Here is a 19,851-nt window from a genome sequence, read left to right on the forward strand (position 1 = left end):
ACGCTCCTTGAGGATTAGAGACTCATGTGAATGTACAATATATAATTGAAGCGCTGCGTAAATTGACAGCGCTATATAAGTACCTGAAATAACAATAGTCCAAAAAATTTATATATACAGTATACACAGGTGAAACTCGATAAATTAGAATATCGTGCAAAAGTTAATTTATTTCAGTAATACAACTTTAAAGGTGAAACTAATATATGAGATAGACTCACTACATGCAAAGCAAGATAGTTCAAGCCGTGATTTGTCATAATTGTGATGATTATGGCTTGCAGCTCATGAAAACCCCAAATCCACAATCTCAGAAAATTAGAATATTACATGCAATCAATAAAACAAGGATTGTACATAGAACAATATTGGACCTCTGAAAAGTATAAGCATGCATATGTACTCAGTACTTGGTTTGGGCCCCTTTTGCAGCAATTACTCCCTTAATGCGGCGTGGCATGGAAGCTATTAGCCTGTGGCACTGCTGAGGTGTTATGGAAGACCAGGATGCTTCAATAGCGGCCTTCAGCTCTTCTGCATTGTTCGGTCTCATGTCTCTCATCTTTCTCTTGGTAATGCCCCATAGATGCTCTATGGGGTTCAGGTCAGGCGAGTTTGCTGGCCAATCAAGCACAGTAATCCCACGGTCATTGAACCAGGTTTTGGTGCTTTTGGCAGTGTGGGCAGGTGCCAAGTCCTGCTGGAAAATGAAGTCAGCATCCCCATAAAGCTAGTCTGCGGAAGGAAGCATGAAGTGCTCCAAAATCTCCTGGTAGAGGGCTGCGTTGACCCTGGACTTAATGAAGCACAGTGGACCAACACCAGCAGATGACATGGCTCCCCAAATCAACACAGACTGTGGAAACTTCACACTGGACTTCAAGCATCTTGCAGTGTGTGCCTCTCCATTCTTCCTCCATACTCTGGGTCCTTGGTTTCCAAATGAGATGCAAACGTTGCTGTCATCAGAAAAGAGGACTTTGGACCACTGAGCAACAGGCCAGGTCTGTTTTTCTTTAGCCCAGGTAAGACGCTTCTGACGTTGTTTGTTGTTCAGGAGCGTCTTGACAAGAGGAATACGACACTTGAAGCCCATGTCCAGGATCTGTCTGTGTGTGGTGGCTCTTGATGCACTGACTCCAGCCTCAGTCCACTCCTTGTGAAAGTCCGCAACACTCTTGAATGGCCTTTTCCTGATAATCCTCTACAGGCTGCGGTCATCCCTGCTGCTTGTGCACCTTTTTCTTCCACACTTTTCCCTTCCACATAACTTTCTATTACTGTGCTTTGATACAGCACTTTGGGAACATCCAACTTATTTTGCAAGTACCTTTTGAGGCTTTCCCTCCTTATGGAGGGTGTCAATGATGGATTTCTGCACAACTGTAAGGTCAGCGGTCTTTCCCATGATTGTGATTCCTACTGAACCAGATTGAGAGAGACCATTTAAAGGCTCAGGAACCCTTTGCAGGTGTTATGGCTTAATTAGCTGATTAGAGTGGGACACTTTGAGCCGAGAATATTGAACCTTTTCACTATATTCTAATTTTCTGAGATTGTGGATTTGGGGTTTTCATGAGCTGTAAGCCATAATCATCACAATTATGACAAATCACGCCTTGAACTATCTTGCTTTGCATGTAATGAGTCTATCTCATATATTAGTTTCACCTTTTACGTTGCATTACTGAAATAAATTAACACATGTGTGTGTATATATATATATATATATATATCTATCTATCACAAAAAAGTGCTAAACAAGTCTCTCATGCGTTCATGTGACTAAAATCAGCCTAAGTGATCCTGTGTATAACAGGTTCTTCACCACTGTGCACATCACCATGTAACCCACGGATGCTTACCAGACCCTCAGACTTCAGAGTGAAATCCCAAGATGGATGATCTCCTCCTGTCCGTCAGTGAGCCCAGCAAATGAATGGATGGGTGGAAAGTAAGCCTACAAATGGATGGATGAATGGAAAGTGAGCCTCCACTAAGTCCACCACTGCATACCGCTTACACCGCCATCTGCACCGATCCACACCGGTACATGCCAAGGATCAATGAAATCAGAATGCCACATGTAAGAGGAAGGCCATTGCTCATGGTGTGGTGTCAAAAAAGGGGTTTACTTAAAACTAGGCATCTACTCACATTTAAAGAATAATTTAACAGCATATCACAAAAAGTAGCATCCAACACCCTTGCGGGCGTGATGACGTCACCGCTGTAGTTCTGCCCGATACGTTTTGTCTGAATGGACATTGTCACTGGGGCAACGGAGGTAAAAAGGGTTGGGAAGGGGTTGTTTTTTTGCTTGGAGTTGAGCTTTAAATCGTGAATCATGTCACGGCATCTTTTGTACTGCTGTTTTGCCATGTTTAAATAAAAGGGACACACTGAACCAGTTTGTAGCAGATTGTTTCTCTATACCCTTAAAAGTTCAGTAGTGGTGCTGTTTAGTCTTCTTAGAATGCACATTTTGCAGAAAGGAGTAGTGCTTTTAACACAGCTGGTAGTGCGGATTGTTAAGGTACCTCTGTTTACATGCCTGGGAATTGGGGAAGATTCAGTTCAAATCGTGGAGCATAAGTGCTTTTATCTACGGTTCTGTCAAATCCTCACTTGAGAAGTGGAGTCTGGCTATTTAACATCCTTCCCTTTTATTAAACATTAATCCCTTGGATGCTATAACCTTCAGCATGGCTTCCCATTTCTCTTGATCATAAACAGTTGTAGTTTGATAAAATGCTATAAAACATAAAATCTTAATCTTGTGATTTTTAGGTGCCACCTGCTCACCTCGGTAATCTACTTTGTAGAGATGCATTATTCTAAGTTGCAAGAGAAAGTTCTTGATTATCAAGAAAGCTAATGGACGTTCATTTCTCATTTGCAGGGTGTACACTGTTTTTTTATGAGAGCGATGGTCGATCTGGGATTGACAACAGCAGTATACCGAAACATGCCGTGTGGGTGGAGAACAGCATTGTACAAGCGGTCCCGGAGCACCCCAAGAAGGACTTTGTGTTTTGCCTCAGTAATTCACTTGGGGACGCTTTCCTCTTCCAGGTTAGTGCTATTACTATTCAACCATGCGGATTCATTTCAGCATTTTTGCTTTCTTTTGAAGCATAGGTTCCATGTTCTGTAAAACAGATGGATGTCAAATATTTTATCCTGTGACTTTTTAAATTCTCACACCCAGCGTTGTCCTGCTGTATTCTGCTGCTTTTCCCCCATGTCCTGTGTTGCCATCTTATCTTCTTACAGTTGGCCCCTTGACAATGTACTGCAGTGCATTAGTGTCATCAGGGGGCAGCTGTGTTGTCATCAGGGGCCAGATGTCTCTTCCTGGTTCTTGCAGCTATCCCCCTGATGACCGGTAAGCCCTGTGGCACATGGTCCGTGGCTGGCTGCAAGAACCATGAAGAGACAACTGGCCCTATAATTGAACCAAAACCCCTTGGAATGCATGATGTGAGTATCCTAGGAGTCTGAGGGAAGCTTGGAGGCTACATTCAGAAGTGGGGGCTACGTCATAAAAAAAATGTAAAAAATTTTACTTTTTGGCACGTTAAACACATGCGGTATAGATTTTGGGAATAAAAAGCAATTTATGATAAATTATAGACACTTGTTTCCTTATTTTAAAGAACTACTTGAAATAATTATATTTATTACAGGCAGTTGTATAGCGCTGTCAATTTACGCAGCGCTATATATATTTATTTCAAGTTGAGCATCACTCTCTATCCAGCATCCAGGCTCTAAAAGAGGTCGTTCTTGAGGAATGGAAAACGATTGATGTTGCAATATGTCACCAACTTGTCCATTCCATGCCTAGAAGACTTGGCGCTGTCCTAACAAATCATGGAGGTCATACAAAATACTAGATGGAGTAGTTTTTTTGTTCTATAAAACTCACTATTCTCAAAATTTTGGAAAATGTTCTTGGGTACATTGAGATATTAATTTAAAATATTACTTTTTAAAAGAGGTGTACTCCTTTTTATGCTGAGCAGTGTGTGTGTGTGTGTGTGTGTGTGTGTATAATATATATATTCACATCCATCACTGCCCACAAGGAGCTTACAGTCTAAGGTTCCTAACTCACCATACATACTAGGGGCAATTTAGACAGGTGTAAATTAACCTATCGGCATGTCTTTGGAGTGTGGGAGGAAACCGGAGTACCAGAGGATACCTGCACAGGGAGAACATGCAAGCTCCAGGCAGGATTCAAACCAATGACTCCAGAGCTGCTAGATTAGGCACAGAATTTTACAGTGGTCCCGTTTCCGAATAGAGAGACTAATAGCCTTTTTCACAGTACACAAAAGGAAATGGAAATCTGAGGACTTAAAGTGCCATTCACCACAATACCATGTACAGATCATTATGGAAGATGGGGTTGAATGTTTGAGCTCTTCAATGGCTAAAGAATGACATGGTATAGAGTTTTGTATACTTCCAGGAACAGTGTAAGGCAGAGTTTGGGAATGAACCTGAGTCATGTTAGTTCCCATATAGCCTCTATACATCTGTTTTAAATCCAAAAATCTCATTATACAAGACTGGCAGTTGCTACACCCCTCGCATGCTGTAGAAGTTTGGGGAGGGATTTGCTATGAATTGAACATTGAAGGCTAGAAATTGATTATGGCTGTGATTCATTCAGAAGGTTCATCTCCTGGCTACCATAAATTATGTTCTTAGGTTCTGGAAAAATGTTCATCAAAAGTACTAGAGTACAGCTCATTGAAGCAAGTTTTTTTAAATAAAGTGTACCTGTCATTTTATTAGCACGGTTTTCTCATTGCTTAATGGTTTGGCTTATTTTGCAGGAGTGATGTTTAGCCCTTCCTTGTTACTTTTTAGTGGCACTTAAAGCCGTAAAATAATATTTAATAATAGGTTTTAATACATGTTAGTGGTTTTATTGATCCATAGACTTCCTTTGGTAGCTTTGCCAGCAAACTATCTTTAGTTAAAGTGATTCTAAGTTAAGTGATTCTATTTTTAAAAAAAAATAACAAATATGTCTATACTTACATGCTATGTGCAGTGGCTTTGCACAGAGCAGCCTGGATCTTCCTCTTCTTAGGTCCCCCGCTGGTGCTCCTGGCCCCTCGCGCCTGTCCCTTCCCTCCTGTCGGGTGCCCTCACATCAAGCAGCTTGCACGGCCCCGGGCTATTCACACATGGAGCTGCAGCTTGGCCCCACCCCTCTCTCTTCTCATTGGCTCACTGGCTGTGATTGACAGCAGTGGGAGCCAATGGCTCCCGCTTCTGATTTTGCCAATGAGGAGAGGGAGTCCCACGCTAGTTGAGACTCAAGTGCACATTGCTGGATCAAGAGGGGGCTTAGGTGAGTATTAGGGGATCTGCTGCACACAGAAGGTTTTTTTCTTCCAAAAACACTTTATTAGTATAAGAATAGCACGAGAGCATACAGAGCATATACCGTTAAATATCTCAGTCAGAACATAGACATGACATGTAGCCTCCCGTTTCGCAGATGGGAATAATTGTAAACTGTAAAACATGACAATGTGGGGTATAGCAGTACATCAAATATACATTGCATGCCAGTGGATACGCAGAAATAAGTGGATATATCTATGTAGTAGTATGTTGTCACGTCTTAGAAATCCGCACTTTATAATGCGGAGGCGATATGAAGCTTAAAATATGGAAGGCATTGGATGTTATGAAAGTCATGGTTTACGTAATTATAGCTTGAATGTATGATATAGTTGAAATCAGTCATATCTGTGTAAAAGTGAATGCTCTATCTGGTTGTTGAAGAGAGAATTATAAGATGGTATGACAGGTGTGAGAAAAGAGAGGTCGGAAAGAAGAGCAGTAAGAAAAAGAGATGTAGGAAGAGATGGTGGGGGGGAGAGATAGAAAAAAAAAAGGGGGGGGATTGCCCCCCTTCTCTTCCTCCCTCCCCTCCCTCTCCCCCCCCTCCCCCTATGTTGTATGAGGGAGGCTGGGGGTAAGGGGTTGCGCGACAGTAGCGTGTATAGTTAATAAAAAGCTAAAATGGATCACATCCCTAAGTATTAGCGTAGCCAAAAAGGTAACAATAGAGTTTAGAGTATGTTACTTGCATGAACTGACCGTGGGCTAACACAAGGGTCAGAAACCCCGTAAAGCATGTCATGATAAAGCACTACATCCCATCCTTACGTATGGCAAAAGGGTATCCGGCGATCCGGGTATTCCCCACTACAGCATTGTATTAGGAACTTTTTAGTCTGGGGATATAGATTGATCATTTACTATTAGGTGATCGGTTGAAGTAGATTTGAAATGACTCCAGCATGACCATGTTTTCCTAAATCTCTTGGGATGTTCCTTAGCTATAGAAATCAGTTCCTCCATTTCCTCAGTTTTGTCGATCCTAGCAAACCATTCTCGTACAGTGGGAACATGTGTGGAGCGCCAGTCTACTGGGATACATTGCTTTGCAGCGTTTAGCATGTGCATGGCGAGAGACTTGCAGTATGTCCGAAATGGAAGTGCGGTATGGTGAAGCAAAAATTGTGCAGGGGAAAGGTCTAGGGCATACGTAGTGACTTGTGTGATTATAGATTGAACTTTCCCCCAGAAGGATTGTAGCAAAGGGCATTCCCACCAAATGTGCAGGAGTGTACCCGTAGCATGGTGGCATCTCCAGCACAAATCAGAAATGTTGGAGTCGAAGCGGTGAAGCAGGGACGGAACCCTATACCATCTAGAGTATATTTTAAAGTTCTTTTCTTGTGTGGATACACATATAGACCCTTTGTGAATGTGTTCATATATGTGGTCCCAGTCTTCAGGTGAAAGTTGGACTTGTATGTAGGTCAGTGCTCCAGGCCTTGTAAGCTTTCCTAGTTGAGAGGTCACTGGTGTGTTTGAGACATGTATAAAGCAGGGATATAACATGTCTCTGGGGAGAGCCCGTTGAGCAAAGTTTCTCAAAGGGGGTAAGATGTCTAGTATATTCTTTTAGATGGGGTGAGCTGTGGATAAAGTGGTGGAGTTGTCTGTACATTCACGGCATTAAGGTTAGGGTAGGCATTTATTCATAAGGAGGTCTCTGGATAAGAGCAATCCATCTTTGAAAAGGTGGCGTAGACTCACGATTTCTGTAAGGCCAGATCCCGCAAGAAAGGCATGTGACCTACCAGGGGGGAAGTCTGGGTTCAATCTGACAGGAGTGAGTGGGCCAGGGGTGGATGAGAACGTATGCTTGCTGATCTGATGGAAACAGGACAAAGTAGGGCCTATGAGGATGTGTTCATTGAGTTCAGATGGAATGTGCGAGTTTCGCAGCCAAGGGGAGGTGGCGAGCGGGGTCTCCGAAAAAGCAGCTTCCAATTCCACCCAGGCTTTGCGAGCATGGTTCGTGGACCAATCCACTATTCGTGCCATTTGACAAGCTTTGTAATATCGGGAGATGTCGGGTAGCCCTATACCTCCACACGTTTTGGGCATGGTTAGTTGGTCAAAACCAATTCTGGGGTGTTTATTACTCCATAGGAACGAGGTACATAATGTTTTGTAGGACTTGAAGAAGGAGTTCGGCAATTTGATTGGAATGGTTTGTAGGAGGTATAAAAGTCTTGGAAGTACATTCATCTTTATGATAGCTGCTCTGCCAAACCAAGAGAAAAATGGCTTATTCCATGTTTGCAGATCTTTGGTAATGTTATGCAGAATGGGTAGAAAGTTTTTGGCGAGATGGGTAGGCAATTAACACAGAAGGTTTTTACCTTCATGCATAGAATGAATGAAGGTAAAAAACCTTCAGCTTTTACAGCCACTTTAAAGTATAACTGGAAGCAAAACATTTTTTAGTTTTGGATAGAGTGGAAAGGGATTGGAACCCCTGTCAAGTTTTTATTTTAGTCTTTGTCCCCGTTACATTCACCCTCATTATTTGTTCTGTTTACCATTATTATTGAAAGGGAAAGTAGACGAAAATCCCAAATTTTGGGTTATCCCCAGAAAAGTAATAGAGGGGAAATCTTTTAATGGGGACACTAGTTCTGGTGACCTGTGGGTTCTCAAGGAATTCTCTTAACTTGCAGGGAATTTCTCTCACTTCCTGTTTTGGCTATGGGACAGTAACTGAAGGGAAATCTCCCCAATGGGATACAGATGGCAAAAAAAAAAACAAATCTTACAAGGGGTTATAACATACTTTATCCAAAAGGGAAAAACAAAGTTTTGCCTATAGTTCTACTTTAAAGCACATCTAAACCTAAAATCAGAAACGTCATGTATTGCAGCCCATCTCTCCTCAGTTGAGGTGGCTGCATTCATTTGTTCTTTTCAGGCAAGAATAAAAAATACCTATTGATACCAACAAAGTGCATAAACTAACATTACAGGTAGAGTGCAGAGAGCACTACTAAGGGGGATTGTCTTTTAAACCAGTTTAATTCTTGCTTGGGGATGACCTTGAATTCTGTTCTCAGGCTATGTGCAGGGCTTCAACCTCCATTTAGAGTTAGAATTAAGGCTTACCTCCTTGCACTGATAAGTCTGGTCTCCTCTTATTCAGCTGTCAAATGTTACAGCCTTAATAGTCATTTGAGCTGTGACATTTGAATCAATGACAGGGTACTGGCTTTGTGCGCAGAAGAGATGGGGCTTTATCTCTAATTAGAGCAGTTGGAGCCCTGTGTCACGTTTGGTCCAAGGAACCAAGGTTGTTCCTTAATAGAACAAGAGCCATGGGTCTACACTTTACTAGTAACATTAGCTTGATAGACATGACCTTAAAGAGACACTGTCACTTTGCCAATTTAGGGCAAAATAAGTGTGTGTGTGAGAAATACCACCCCTCCATAACCCATTGATACCCTTTGGTGCTCCCCTTGGCCAGGCTGATCAAAACTGCTGAAGAACATCATCCTGAAGAACCCAGGTAGATGATGCCAGAGCTGGTGAGGGACCTCATGAGTGTCAGACTGTTGAAACTAAGGTAAGTATGTGTGCCTTTTTAGTTCTGCTCTAAACTCAAGTGCTGTCACATGCTTTGCCATACCCAAAAGTCCAGGTATTGTGTGCTAGCGTAGCTAGAGGCAGGAGCATGAAGGTGAGTATTTGTAGGTAGTGTGAATGGAGTGTAAACGCCAAGTTTTTGAATGGAATAATGTGGTTCTGCTTACTTTGTCACTTTACAGTGATTCCTTTTCCTGAAAATTTACTTTTTTCCAGTAAAGAGTCACACTATGGTCTTATGTTAACAAATATCCTCCACTTATGTGGTGAGTTGTGATCACACTCTAGTGCCATTCATGATTTTCAGTGTTGTGAATGTGCTTTAGTCATAGCCAAAAGTACTCTACCTACAGAATGTACAGTTGTAGCAGTTATGTAAAGGGAAGTGAGTACTCCTGTTGAGTTCAAGTATTCTGGAAAGTGATTGTTGACATGTTTTTGACATTTAATTCTTTTTTGAGTTGCTTATTTTAATGTTAGCTCTGTTTTTAGAGTACAAAGAATGTTCATGTTGGTCACTAATCTCAAACAAGCTGATTTCTTATTTCATTCCCTCAGTCACATACAACAGGGCCAGTTTAAGGTGGAAACTTATTTACAAATGTGAATACACATACTTCATATGTTCCTGGTGGAAATTTTAGCCACGACTCCTGTTCTGCAGTTGACAGGACCTGGATCATCTGCTGGTGGCTTTGTGCTTACCTGAGCAGAAGGTTGTAGCTCCAGTGTCTCTCAACAGTTATCAGATTCCAGTAATCAATCTCCACCTAATGCTGGCTGCTGAGAGGATATTTAGGTCCTCCTTTGCTATAACATTTACCCTAGGTTCACATCTGTGTGGGTGGTGCCGCTGCGGATCCGCACAAACATCCGTGCAGCCACACCACCCGCACAGAGAAATGTGGACCCACAGGCGGGTGCAATTAGTTCTAATGACACGCCGCCCACACTGGAAAACGCAACCATGGATCCCGTGTGGGCTGTGTTTTCCAAAGAAGTGCAGGGACTTCTTCCCTGCGTGTCACGGGCATAGGAGTCCATTGAAATGAATGGGCTCTCGTGCCCGTACAAAACACGGCCCACTTGGCCGCATATATGTGAACCGGGGGTAAGAGTCAGTGTTTTGCTTTTTCTTGCATGATAATGCTTGATGCCTGGATCTTGATCTTTTTTCTGCTCTGCATCCTGTACCATGCTGCATCTTATCTGGTCTCCTTGTTTCTGATCCAAGCCCTGGTTTCCCCTGTGTTCCTCATTTTGTGCATATTGTATTTCGTTAGTTTGTATTAGTTAAGATTTCTGTTATTTTGTTAGGTTGTTTAGTTAGGTATTTTGTCACTGGGATTTGGTTCACTTGTATCTTTGTTTGCTGGTGTTTGGATGTCTTCTAGTTTCACTGTATATGAATCTTACTTTAAAGTGGTTCTAAAGGCTCCAGGTTTTTTTACCTTCATGTATTCTATGCATGAAGGTAAAAAAACCTTCTTTGTGCAACGGTCCCCCCAAGCTTTTCCCTGGGGGGCACCACTTGAGGGGGAGGAGCCAGGAGCACCAGCAGGGACCCAAAAAGAAGAGGACAGGGGCTGTTTTGTGCAAAACCACTGCACAGAGTAGGTAAGTTATAGACATATTTCTTATTTTAAGGGGAAAAAAAAGCTTTAGTGCCACTTTAAATGTAAATAAATATGGTCTGGTCTCCGTTTGTTGAGTGTAGCCACACAGATTTGGTCATCTCTGCTGTTGATTCCCGACATCAGTCTTGTGTAGTCATAGATTCACTGTGCCTTTTTGCTTGCTGTAATTAGGGTCTTTTATTGAAGGGTTTTTTCTTCAAATGGGTTTGCATTTCCATACAAGTCTATTGGAAAAGAAAAAACACTTGAAGCAGATCAGGAGGAAGTCACCTGCACATTAAATGCACCTGTCTGTGAATAGTGAATAATCTCAGAAGCCTCCCAAACTGGTGCCATTAACACAAGCCCAAAGCCCGATGACTTGACTTTTGCCCCCCACAGTAAAGGCCTCTTGCCACAGTCAAGCTCTTGCCTTCCATCTACTCTGCCATCATGTCTGTGTGAAGTATTGGAAAGCCACATGATCTTTCATACAGACACAATGCTGTAGCTGCATTCAGGAGGGTTCTGTTATACCAAGCTCCTGAGCAGGAATGAAATGTGGAATTACTGAGCCCTGAACACTTCTAGACTCTTTAGACACTTTATTACCAGTGCTGTGAGCAAGATGGTTGAGGATGAAGGAGTTTATGTTCCTGATTCCAGTTATTTTTATTTTGTGGATGGACTTAATGAATATGTAAACCCAACCTATTGTATCATATTTGTAATATGTGCCTGCTGTACCATGTATGAAAAAGTATGCTGTTCTCCTTTGTAATTCTTCCTATGTGTGAAATCCCTGATGTTCCCACTAGTGGCACTGCGTTCCTTTTAAAAACTGACCACACTAGGCATGAGAGCACAGTGTGGTCATTTACTAGCTGTTCTCCAATGATCAGACCTCTGCTGACATACCCCCTCTGCACATCCATTCACTGGGAAGACCATTGTACTGCTATTTCTTCTCCCTGAGCTCCTTATGCAGCTAAGAACAGAGAGTATGTGTTCACTCATAAAAAGAGGGGAAAGGTATTTATAAGTGGGTTTTTTTTTTGTTTTTATGTATACACAAATGTTTTGCCTTTTTTAATTTCCATTTTAACCTGAATGGGTTGTTTTACAAGGTGAGGGTTTACATATACTTTAACAGAGGAATAGACCCCTGATGTCTCCATAAGGAGAACCCATCCCTGCTATAATTTACTGCCACATAATGGGCCCCATTGTTGCAGTAAAGGTTCATTAACCAGCTCCCCTCTGGAGCAATTTTGTACTTTTTCACATACGTTAAAATCTGTTGTTTTGACTATAAAATGCCTTATAATCCCCAGAATATTATATACTTTTTGAACTCGGCGACCCTATAGAATAAATAGCTAGTAGGTAAATTTTTTTATGTTGCACAATATTTGCACAACTGTTTACCAAATTATATTTTATTGCAGATTAACAATTTAATCTCAATCTTTTAAATACAAAATAAAAGATGAGGAGTTGTCGAGTAAATGGATATCAAGACTGTCCAGCATCAAAACTGAATGCGCTCAAAAAATGACCAAACGTAAAATTAATAGGCAACACTTTAAATGCTTTTACAGCTGATCATTTTAGAGTTGAACTTAAAAGAGGGACCTTGAATTATTGCTTTCACAATGATACAGTATAATATGTGGCTCAAACGCTGCTTTAAGTGAAGAGGCAGCTATATAGCTGTCCTGATCACTTTTACATTGAAGCCAGGAGCTTGCTGAATAAAATAAATACAAGCTCAATGTTGGTACTTCATTTCTGCCCCAGAAATACAACTGGAAGTGGGGAATGTCTCCAACAGATGTCTCTGTTTAATGTTTTCTATTAATCTTCCTTTAACAATGATCACCAGAACAAATAGGATGAATCTACCCAGAAGGAATGCAAGCAGCAATAAAAATCTGACAGGAGTTTTAATCCTTCTGAAATTCATCCAAAACTATAAAAAAGCAAAAAAAAAACCAGAAAAACCCCACACACACTTTGGAGAGTATCTGAACCAGAAGGATGTTACAGATCAGTGTATGCAGTATAATCCCTAAAATACGCTACTTTCTCCATTTTAGTCTGTTAAATATACCTTTTGAAAGTGGTTTGTTGTATCTAATTGATGAGTGCAAAAATAGCTGTTGATCCTTCCATAAATCCTGGGAGCCGATACCTTTCTGTGCCTGTGCTGACAGTTATAACTTGCATTGTTTACAGCTATCTCTGAGGACTGCTGTATCCCCACATCCCATGTTGAAAGTTGCAGTCAGCGAGGAAGTGTAAAAATTTCTTGGTTCTCATTTTTGTCTGGGACCCCATTGAGCAGATTATGCCTCACTTGCTTTTCTGGTGACAAGGATAGGAGGATGCTGTTAGCTCCGGGACAAGAAGGAATGAAGGTAGACTTTGTGATCTGTGCTGCCATGATGGGAAGCAAGGAGGGTCCCTTCCCAATAGGCGCACAGAGTTAAAGCCTTGCGTTTTTTTATTGCTTTCTCCAAAAATTAAATAAAACTGAAACTTCACTTTTTTGGCATAAGTTCTGGCGTGATTGGTTCTCTTTTAAGCTCATTTTTCCTTTTTTTTTTTTTTAAGCATGGCTTCAAAATTTCTCATCATTAACATGTCGCTGGAAGCAAGCAGAACCTTGTTTTATGGGTTAACATTCTGCAGCACGAAATTGCCAAATGAAGACTTTTCCACCAATGCCAGTAGGCTGCATTGGACAGAGGGAAAGTAGAGCCCCTGGGCCTGGTTTTCAAGAAGTCTGCCATAAGGATAAGGCTGCTTTGAAAGCAAGATCTAAGTTGAAGTGACGGTAAAGGAACTACTCATCTCGTAGCGCAGTTTCAGGGTTGCCATGGCAACTGTCAAAGCCAGTTTGTCGGAATGTTTATTGCGCGGTGTAACTCTCTAGGTAAAATAATTTCTGTGCTTTACAGAATACATATTCTGTATACTGATTTTCAGTACTGTCATGATGCGAGAACCTCTACTGCCTGCAACTTTCAGCTTGTCAATGGGCTGCATTCACACTGTTGGTTTTTGATATGCTTCTAAATCCCTGTACTTAAAGTGTTACTAAACCCCGGACCCTGCATTCACTATATCTGATCTCCCACAGTACACACTACATGGAAGTGCAATTATTTTAGTAAATGTAAACTGCTAAATACCTTTTCTCATCAGCAGTTAGAGCAGTCTTGTAAACAAAAAAGAAAAAAAAAAAAAAAAAAAAAAGTGAAAACCATGAAAAAACAGCCAACACAGTTCATGTGCCTCCAATAAAGGTAAACCACCTACAGTACCAGAAATCCTCCACCATGGACTACCACCTAAGGAGTATCACCCATATGCTCAATTGGGTGTCTGTTCACCTGATGTGGTGGACCCCTTAAAATGTTACTGTAACGGAAGCGTAGGAAGGACAGAGCACACGGAGAAGATGGGGAACACACAAAACTTTATTGAAGCAACAAAATGACAGACACTCAATGGGGAAATGGCAGGGAGGGTGATGTGTGCGCAAATAGGGACGATTACAGGCACGGGGGGTCTTCAGCGACAGGCAGGCAATCTCCCCCCTAGGCTTGGGGCCCCAGCCGAGCTCCCTCCGTGACTGGACAGCGGATTGGAGACTCAGGCAACAGGCGGCAACCTACCACTAGGCAGGGACCTCGGGCAACAGGCGGCAATCTACCCCTGGGCAGGGGCCTCGGGCAACAGATGGCAACCTACTACTGGGCAGGGGCCTTGGGCAACAGGCGGCAACCTACCACTGGGCAGGGGCCTTGGGCAATAGGCGGCAACCTACCCCTGGGCAGGGATCTCGGGGACTCAATGGGACTCTAGCTGTGGAGTCTGGCCTCAGCACAGCTTCCACCCAGCTTTCTAGGGACATTGGGTTCACGGGGACTCAACGGGTAGCGATGGCTCAAGCGCTCAGGGGCACCACAGGTAGCTATGCTCTGGGCATGCCATCAGGACACGGGTGGTCAGTGCACACAGTGGAGCAGTTCGGAACACGGGTGGTCAGTGCACACACCGGGGACCGTTCAGGACACAGGTGGTCAGTGCGCACAACAGGGACAGTTTAGGACACGGGTGGTCGGTGCACACAGTGGGGACAGTTCAGAATATGGGTGGTCGGTGCACACAGCGGGGACAGTTCAGAACACGGGTGGTCGGTGCACACAGCAGGCACAGTTCAGGACACAGGTGGTCGGTGCGCACAACAGGGACAGTTCAGGACATGGGTGGTCAGTGCACACAGCGGGGACAGTTCAAAACATGGGTGGTCGGTGCACACAGCGGGGACAGTTCAGGACACAGGTGGTCAGTGCACACAACAAGGACAGTTCAGGACACAAGTGGACAGTGCACACAACAGGGACAGTTCAGGACACAGGTGGTCAGTGCACACAGCGGGGACAGTTCAGGACACTCACAGTAAGCAGCTTGCAGACCCTCAGCGGCAGGCGGCTCCAGACAGGGACGACCAGCGGTCAGCATTCCAGGGACAACCAGCGATCAGCAGACAGCAGCAGCTCCCAGGGCACTCAGCAGCAGACAGCTTCCAGGGACACGCAGCCATGGATAGTGTGCAGGGTCCCTCAGCAGCAGCTCCCAGGGCACTCAGCAGCAGACAGGGTGCAAGGGTACCCAGTAGACAGGCTTACAGACTGGCAGGGTCTCAACTGTGGGGTCTGACCTTGGAGGAGAAGGCTCATGCAGAGCTGTGGAGACTCCCAACCCTGGAGTATTGCAGAGGGCTACAGTCCTGACCTTTTGGGGTCTGCAGAGTGCGCAGGGGGGATGGCTGGGGAGGCTCGGTCCCCCTCACCCGAGCCTCCCAGCATCTTTCTGGGAGCAAAATGATTCCAGCAGCATGGACAGGAACAGAGAAAGAAGGGCTGCTTCCTGTGCGGGTCTTTTGAAAACCATGTGGGACGCGGCTAGGTTGCCTCGGCAAAGGGCGGCCCAGCCCTGTCCATGGAAGCTCCACAGACATCGGAATGTGCAAGGGGTAAGGAAGGGGTGGAGGGATATGGCGGGGGATGGGAAAGGCACTGGCAGTCCGTGACAGTTACTAAACCCTGCATTCACTATATCTGGCCTCCCACAGTACACAGAACATGGAAGTGCAATTATTTTGGTAAATATTAACTGCTAAATACCTTTTCTCATCAGCAGTTAGTGCAGTCTTGTGACTTCTATCAGTGTTCAGCAGAGCACTGGTTAAAGCTGGTAGGAGGAGTTTTCCTTTGCCCCTGATTGTCCTATGAGGCTGTATAACCCCTGACCCTCTGTTTGGACAGTACTGATTTGGCCTTGTGCTGATCACATGCACTCTCCCAAGAAAAAAAAAACCTCTAGTAATACACACTAAACTGAACATGTGCAGCTTGCCTCCAAGGCTCTGTTCTATCAGCAGATGGATTGGTGACAGTAGAAGAAGGGGATAATCAGAGAAGTCGGGTTCAAACAGCCTTTTTACACAATGCAGATGATTAACCCCTTAGCTTCCACAGTGAGTATAACAAGCATGCTTTTCTGCATATACAGACTGATTTTACTGTTGTGTGTTTAGTAACATTTTAAGGCAGACCTATGGCAATCAAGAGTTCTAACCTAACCCAATCATTTTCAAGGATGGATCTGTGGAACCCTGAGGGTTCCTTCAGAGCTTGCTAGGGGTCCCTTGAGCAATGAGCAGGGGTGGCTACATTTCCCAGCTGACATGTCTGCCAAGTCCTGTTGCTGTTGAGACTTTAGAAAGTAACACTACTCTGAACAGCAATGTAATGGGACATTCTTCACACTGACCACCACTGTAACAGGCCATTCTTCACACTGACCACCACTATAACAGGACATTCTTCACAGTGACCACCAGTGTAACAGGACATTGCTCACACTGACCACCAGTGTAACCGGACATATTTCACAGTGACCACCAGTGTAACAGGACATTGCTCACACTGACCACCAGTGTAACCGGACATATTTCACAGTGACCACCAGTGTAACAGGACATTGTTCACAGTGACCACCAGTGTAACAGGACATTGTTCACAGTGACCACCCGTGTAAGGCCCCATGTACACGGGACGTGTCTGAATGATGGAAACTGACTGCTGGAAGACGTAGGTTAAAAAATGGCTGTTTATCCACGTTTGCATAACACGTTTATGTGCGTTTGCGTTTTAGAAGCATTTTTTAAAGATAAGCACAGCAGAATCTCCCAAATGCCCAGAATGCAATGAAAAGTGGTAAATTATAAACTATTTCAGACAGTTTCAGAGAAATAGAGAGTAGAAGCAGAGACAGCAGTATGTGTTGAGATAATTAGGTGTGAGTTGCTCATTAACATTTCTTTTGTTTCCAAGGGTGGGAAAGGTGGCTGGTAGAGAGAGTCATTAAGGCCACCTGGCAGGGGGTCTTCATGAGGAATTTGAGGTTTGAATGGTCATTAACATATCTTTTGTTTCCAAGGGTGGGGGAGGTCTGAGGTGTGAATTGGTCATTACAATGTGTGACAAGCTTGGTAGGAACATCCTATGTTCAGTATTTTGTCCATCTGAGCACCTTGAAAACTCTTTGCATGCATTTTTCATGATGAAAAAAGGCTCTGAACAGCATTGGAAACTGGAAGAGTTAAAAAAAACAATTTTCAAACGCTTATAAACGCAATTTGCTGCATTTAGCTGCGTTTACAAGTGTTTTGCATTTTAAAATCGACGTCTGAACGCACGTTTGTTGCGTTAAAAAAAGAACGACTGTAAACTCAAGTGCCTGCAAACGAAGATATGTACATGGACACATAGGAAAACATTAGGGTGAGTTCAGGGGCTGCGAAAAAAAAAAACGCAGAACAGCTCCTAAATGTGAGTTTAGCAGCTGCAGTGTACATGAGCCCCAATAGGACATTGTTCACAGTGATGCCAGTGTAACAGGACATTGTTCACACTGACCACCAGTGTAACAGGTGGTCTGCAACTCCTTTTTCTTTAGGTTGGTAAATTGGTGATCTCATATGTTTTCCTGTAACCTAATTATGATAAAATAGATCTCGTGGTGTGTACTGTCTTTTTATGGACTCATAATAAACAAATCCGCACTTTCATACTTTAGCATACATAAAGGGAGATGGACTTTTTTGGTAACTGCAGCCCCGCTGTTTCTCCTCCTCATGTGTTGTGATGTCACTGGATCAGCCTCCCTGACGTGTTGCGTCCTCTGGACTTTTTCAAAGTGTCTGGCTGGAGCCAGAGTAAGTAAGAGCTATGTGTCTAGCTGGAGGCATATAAAGCTGAGTTCACATTGACCTTTACTGAGATTAAGGTCCACCCTGAATAGTGAGAATCCACCTGAGTGGGGTCACGGTGGTGTATTGAGCACACTGGGGACGCTGGAGGAGTTTGCCCTGGTATACATGGTTATAGAGGAACTAAACTGAGTGGACACACTGGTTTTTGGTTCAATTTGAGCATGAGGGGAGCACAGAGAATCTTTAAAATATTTTGTTTCCACAAAAAGCATTAGGACACTTTGTTAATGACATTTGATTTTATTATTATGATATTTATTAGTTATTATTGGGCAGCATTTATATCTCAGCATTTGTTAACGAGCTATATATAAGTTTGTTATTGAAGGAAAGGTCCTTCAAGTCGCATATTAATGCAAATCCAGTAATGGATAAGTATGTGGCACTCATCCTGGGCTCTGGCCAGGCCATGCCCCACCCCAACGCATTTCGCTCCACCCCTGGAGCTTAATCATTCCCATGATTAATTTCCGGGATGGAACGAAACTCGTTGGGGGTGTGGCCTGGCCGGAGCCCAGGCTGAAGTTGCCACATCTCCATTAGTGGATTTGCAGCAATGTGCGACTTGAGGGACCTCACCTTCACTACATGCTGATGTTTGGAGCTTAGATAAACTTCATTCTGGGCCAACACTCCCAGCAGTTGGCGAATGATTGGGATCCTCTTGGAGCCTGAGTGGCGCTCATATTTGTGCATTTCTTATTGAAGGGATTACATTCACAGAGAAAATTTATTTATGAATAATTTAATTTCATTATGCACTACACTACTTTTTATGTAATTTTTTTTATACGGTAGTTTTTAGTGATTGCACAGAGGTGTTATGGCTGCTTCCAATGTAGAGATTTAACAGTGCCGTGGTATATTTAAGGGGTTGTAGTGCAGGTGATCTTAATTTTACATGATTTCTCATGTCTATGCTTTTTTGTTTTTCTCACTTCTACACAAGTTAATACACAAAAAAAAAGGCTGACGATACTTTTCAGAAGCATTAGGAGCTGCCACAGGGGAATTTTTTATATGTTTAGTGCAGCTTTCAAAGCACATAGTAAAGTTAAATCTGTTGTTTTCGTGTTACTGTACTTTTTACTCACTATTTAGTTACCATGTGTTCTGTGATCTGCCTTTGAACATTTTTCTCTTTTTTTTTTTTTAACAAGCTTCATACATTTTGCTTCTTTTGAAGTTACCTGTATTTTAAATGCACACAACCTGTAACCTAAACCGCTTAATTGCAGTATGCAGGATCTTAAGAAAACGTGACTTTAATTTACTGACTTTTTCATCAGTTTATTTTGTATAAGAGAGCACAGAACCTCACCTGCCCCCTAGAAGTGCTCCAAACCCTCAACTCGCCTTATTTGGAAATATGGCCCCTTTTTCGGGACCAAATTCCTGTGTCCTACCTTCCTTCTCGGTTGTCCCTCTTTTTAGTCTGGTGGCTAGACCCCTGCAGAAATGTATCATTTAATGTGACCAATTTTAAACGTTGCAGGTGAAAGCACAGGAAAGAATTTTAAATGCTTACTTCAAACGATTTTCCTTTCCATAAACAATTTTTATTGACTTGCAATGTGACTTTGAACTTGCTAGCAAATATGCCTTCTCCGGGAGAGTCCATTTCCTGGCACAGCTCCCTCCCCCCTTACATGTTATAGCCCCCTCCCCTTCTGGAAGTGCCATTGATCTGTGTACTGGCCCAGATCATCAGCTCTACCAATGGCCTCCCTACGTAAGCTTTTATGTAGCTGCTGTTGGAGTAATAAAGAGGAAGGGTGTAGAGCAGAGATTTCTAAACTTTCTAACTGAGGGGCCAGTTTAATATCCTTCAGACTTTGGGGGAGAGGGGTTTGAGGAGGACTGTGGGCAGTGACA

General features: G+C 43.1%; 1 protein-coding gene across 2 annotated transcripts in view; it reads left to right on the plus strand.

Moving 5' to 3' along the window:
* Positions 1–19,851, plus strand: part of TIAM1 (TIAM Rac1 associated GEF 1) — a 575,726-nt gene that overhangs the window by 381,891 nt on the left and 173,984 nt on the right. For both annotated transcript variants that reach the window (XM_089659507.1, XM_089659508.1), the window contains one exon: positions 2,903–3,075. In XM_089659507.1, the coding sequence (XP_089515633.1) occupies positions 2,903–3,075 (173 nt within the window). The remainder of the gene's footprint in view (positions 1–2,902; positions 3,076–19,851) is intronic.

The sequence above is a fragment of the Staurois parvus genome, unplaced genomic scaffold (assembly GCF_062004578.1).
Source record: "Staurois parvus isolate SC_StPar_1 unplaced genomic scaffold, SC_StPar_1.0 ptg001162l, whole genome shotgun sequence".
In the NCBI taxonomy this organism is placed as follows: domain Eukaryota; kingdom Metazoa; phylum Chordata; class Amphibia; order Anura; family Ranidae; genus Staurois; species Staurois parvus.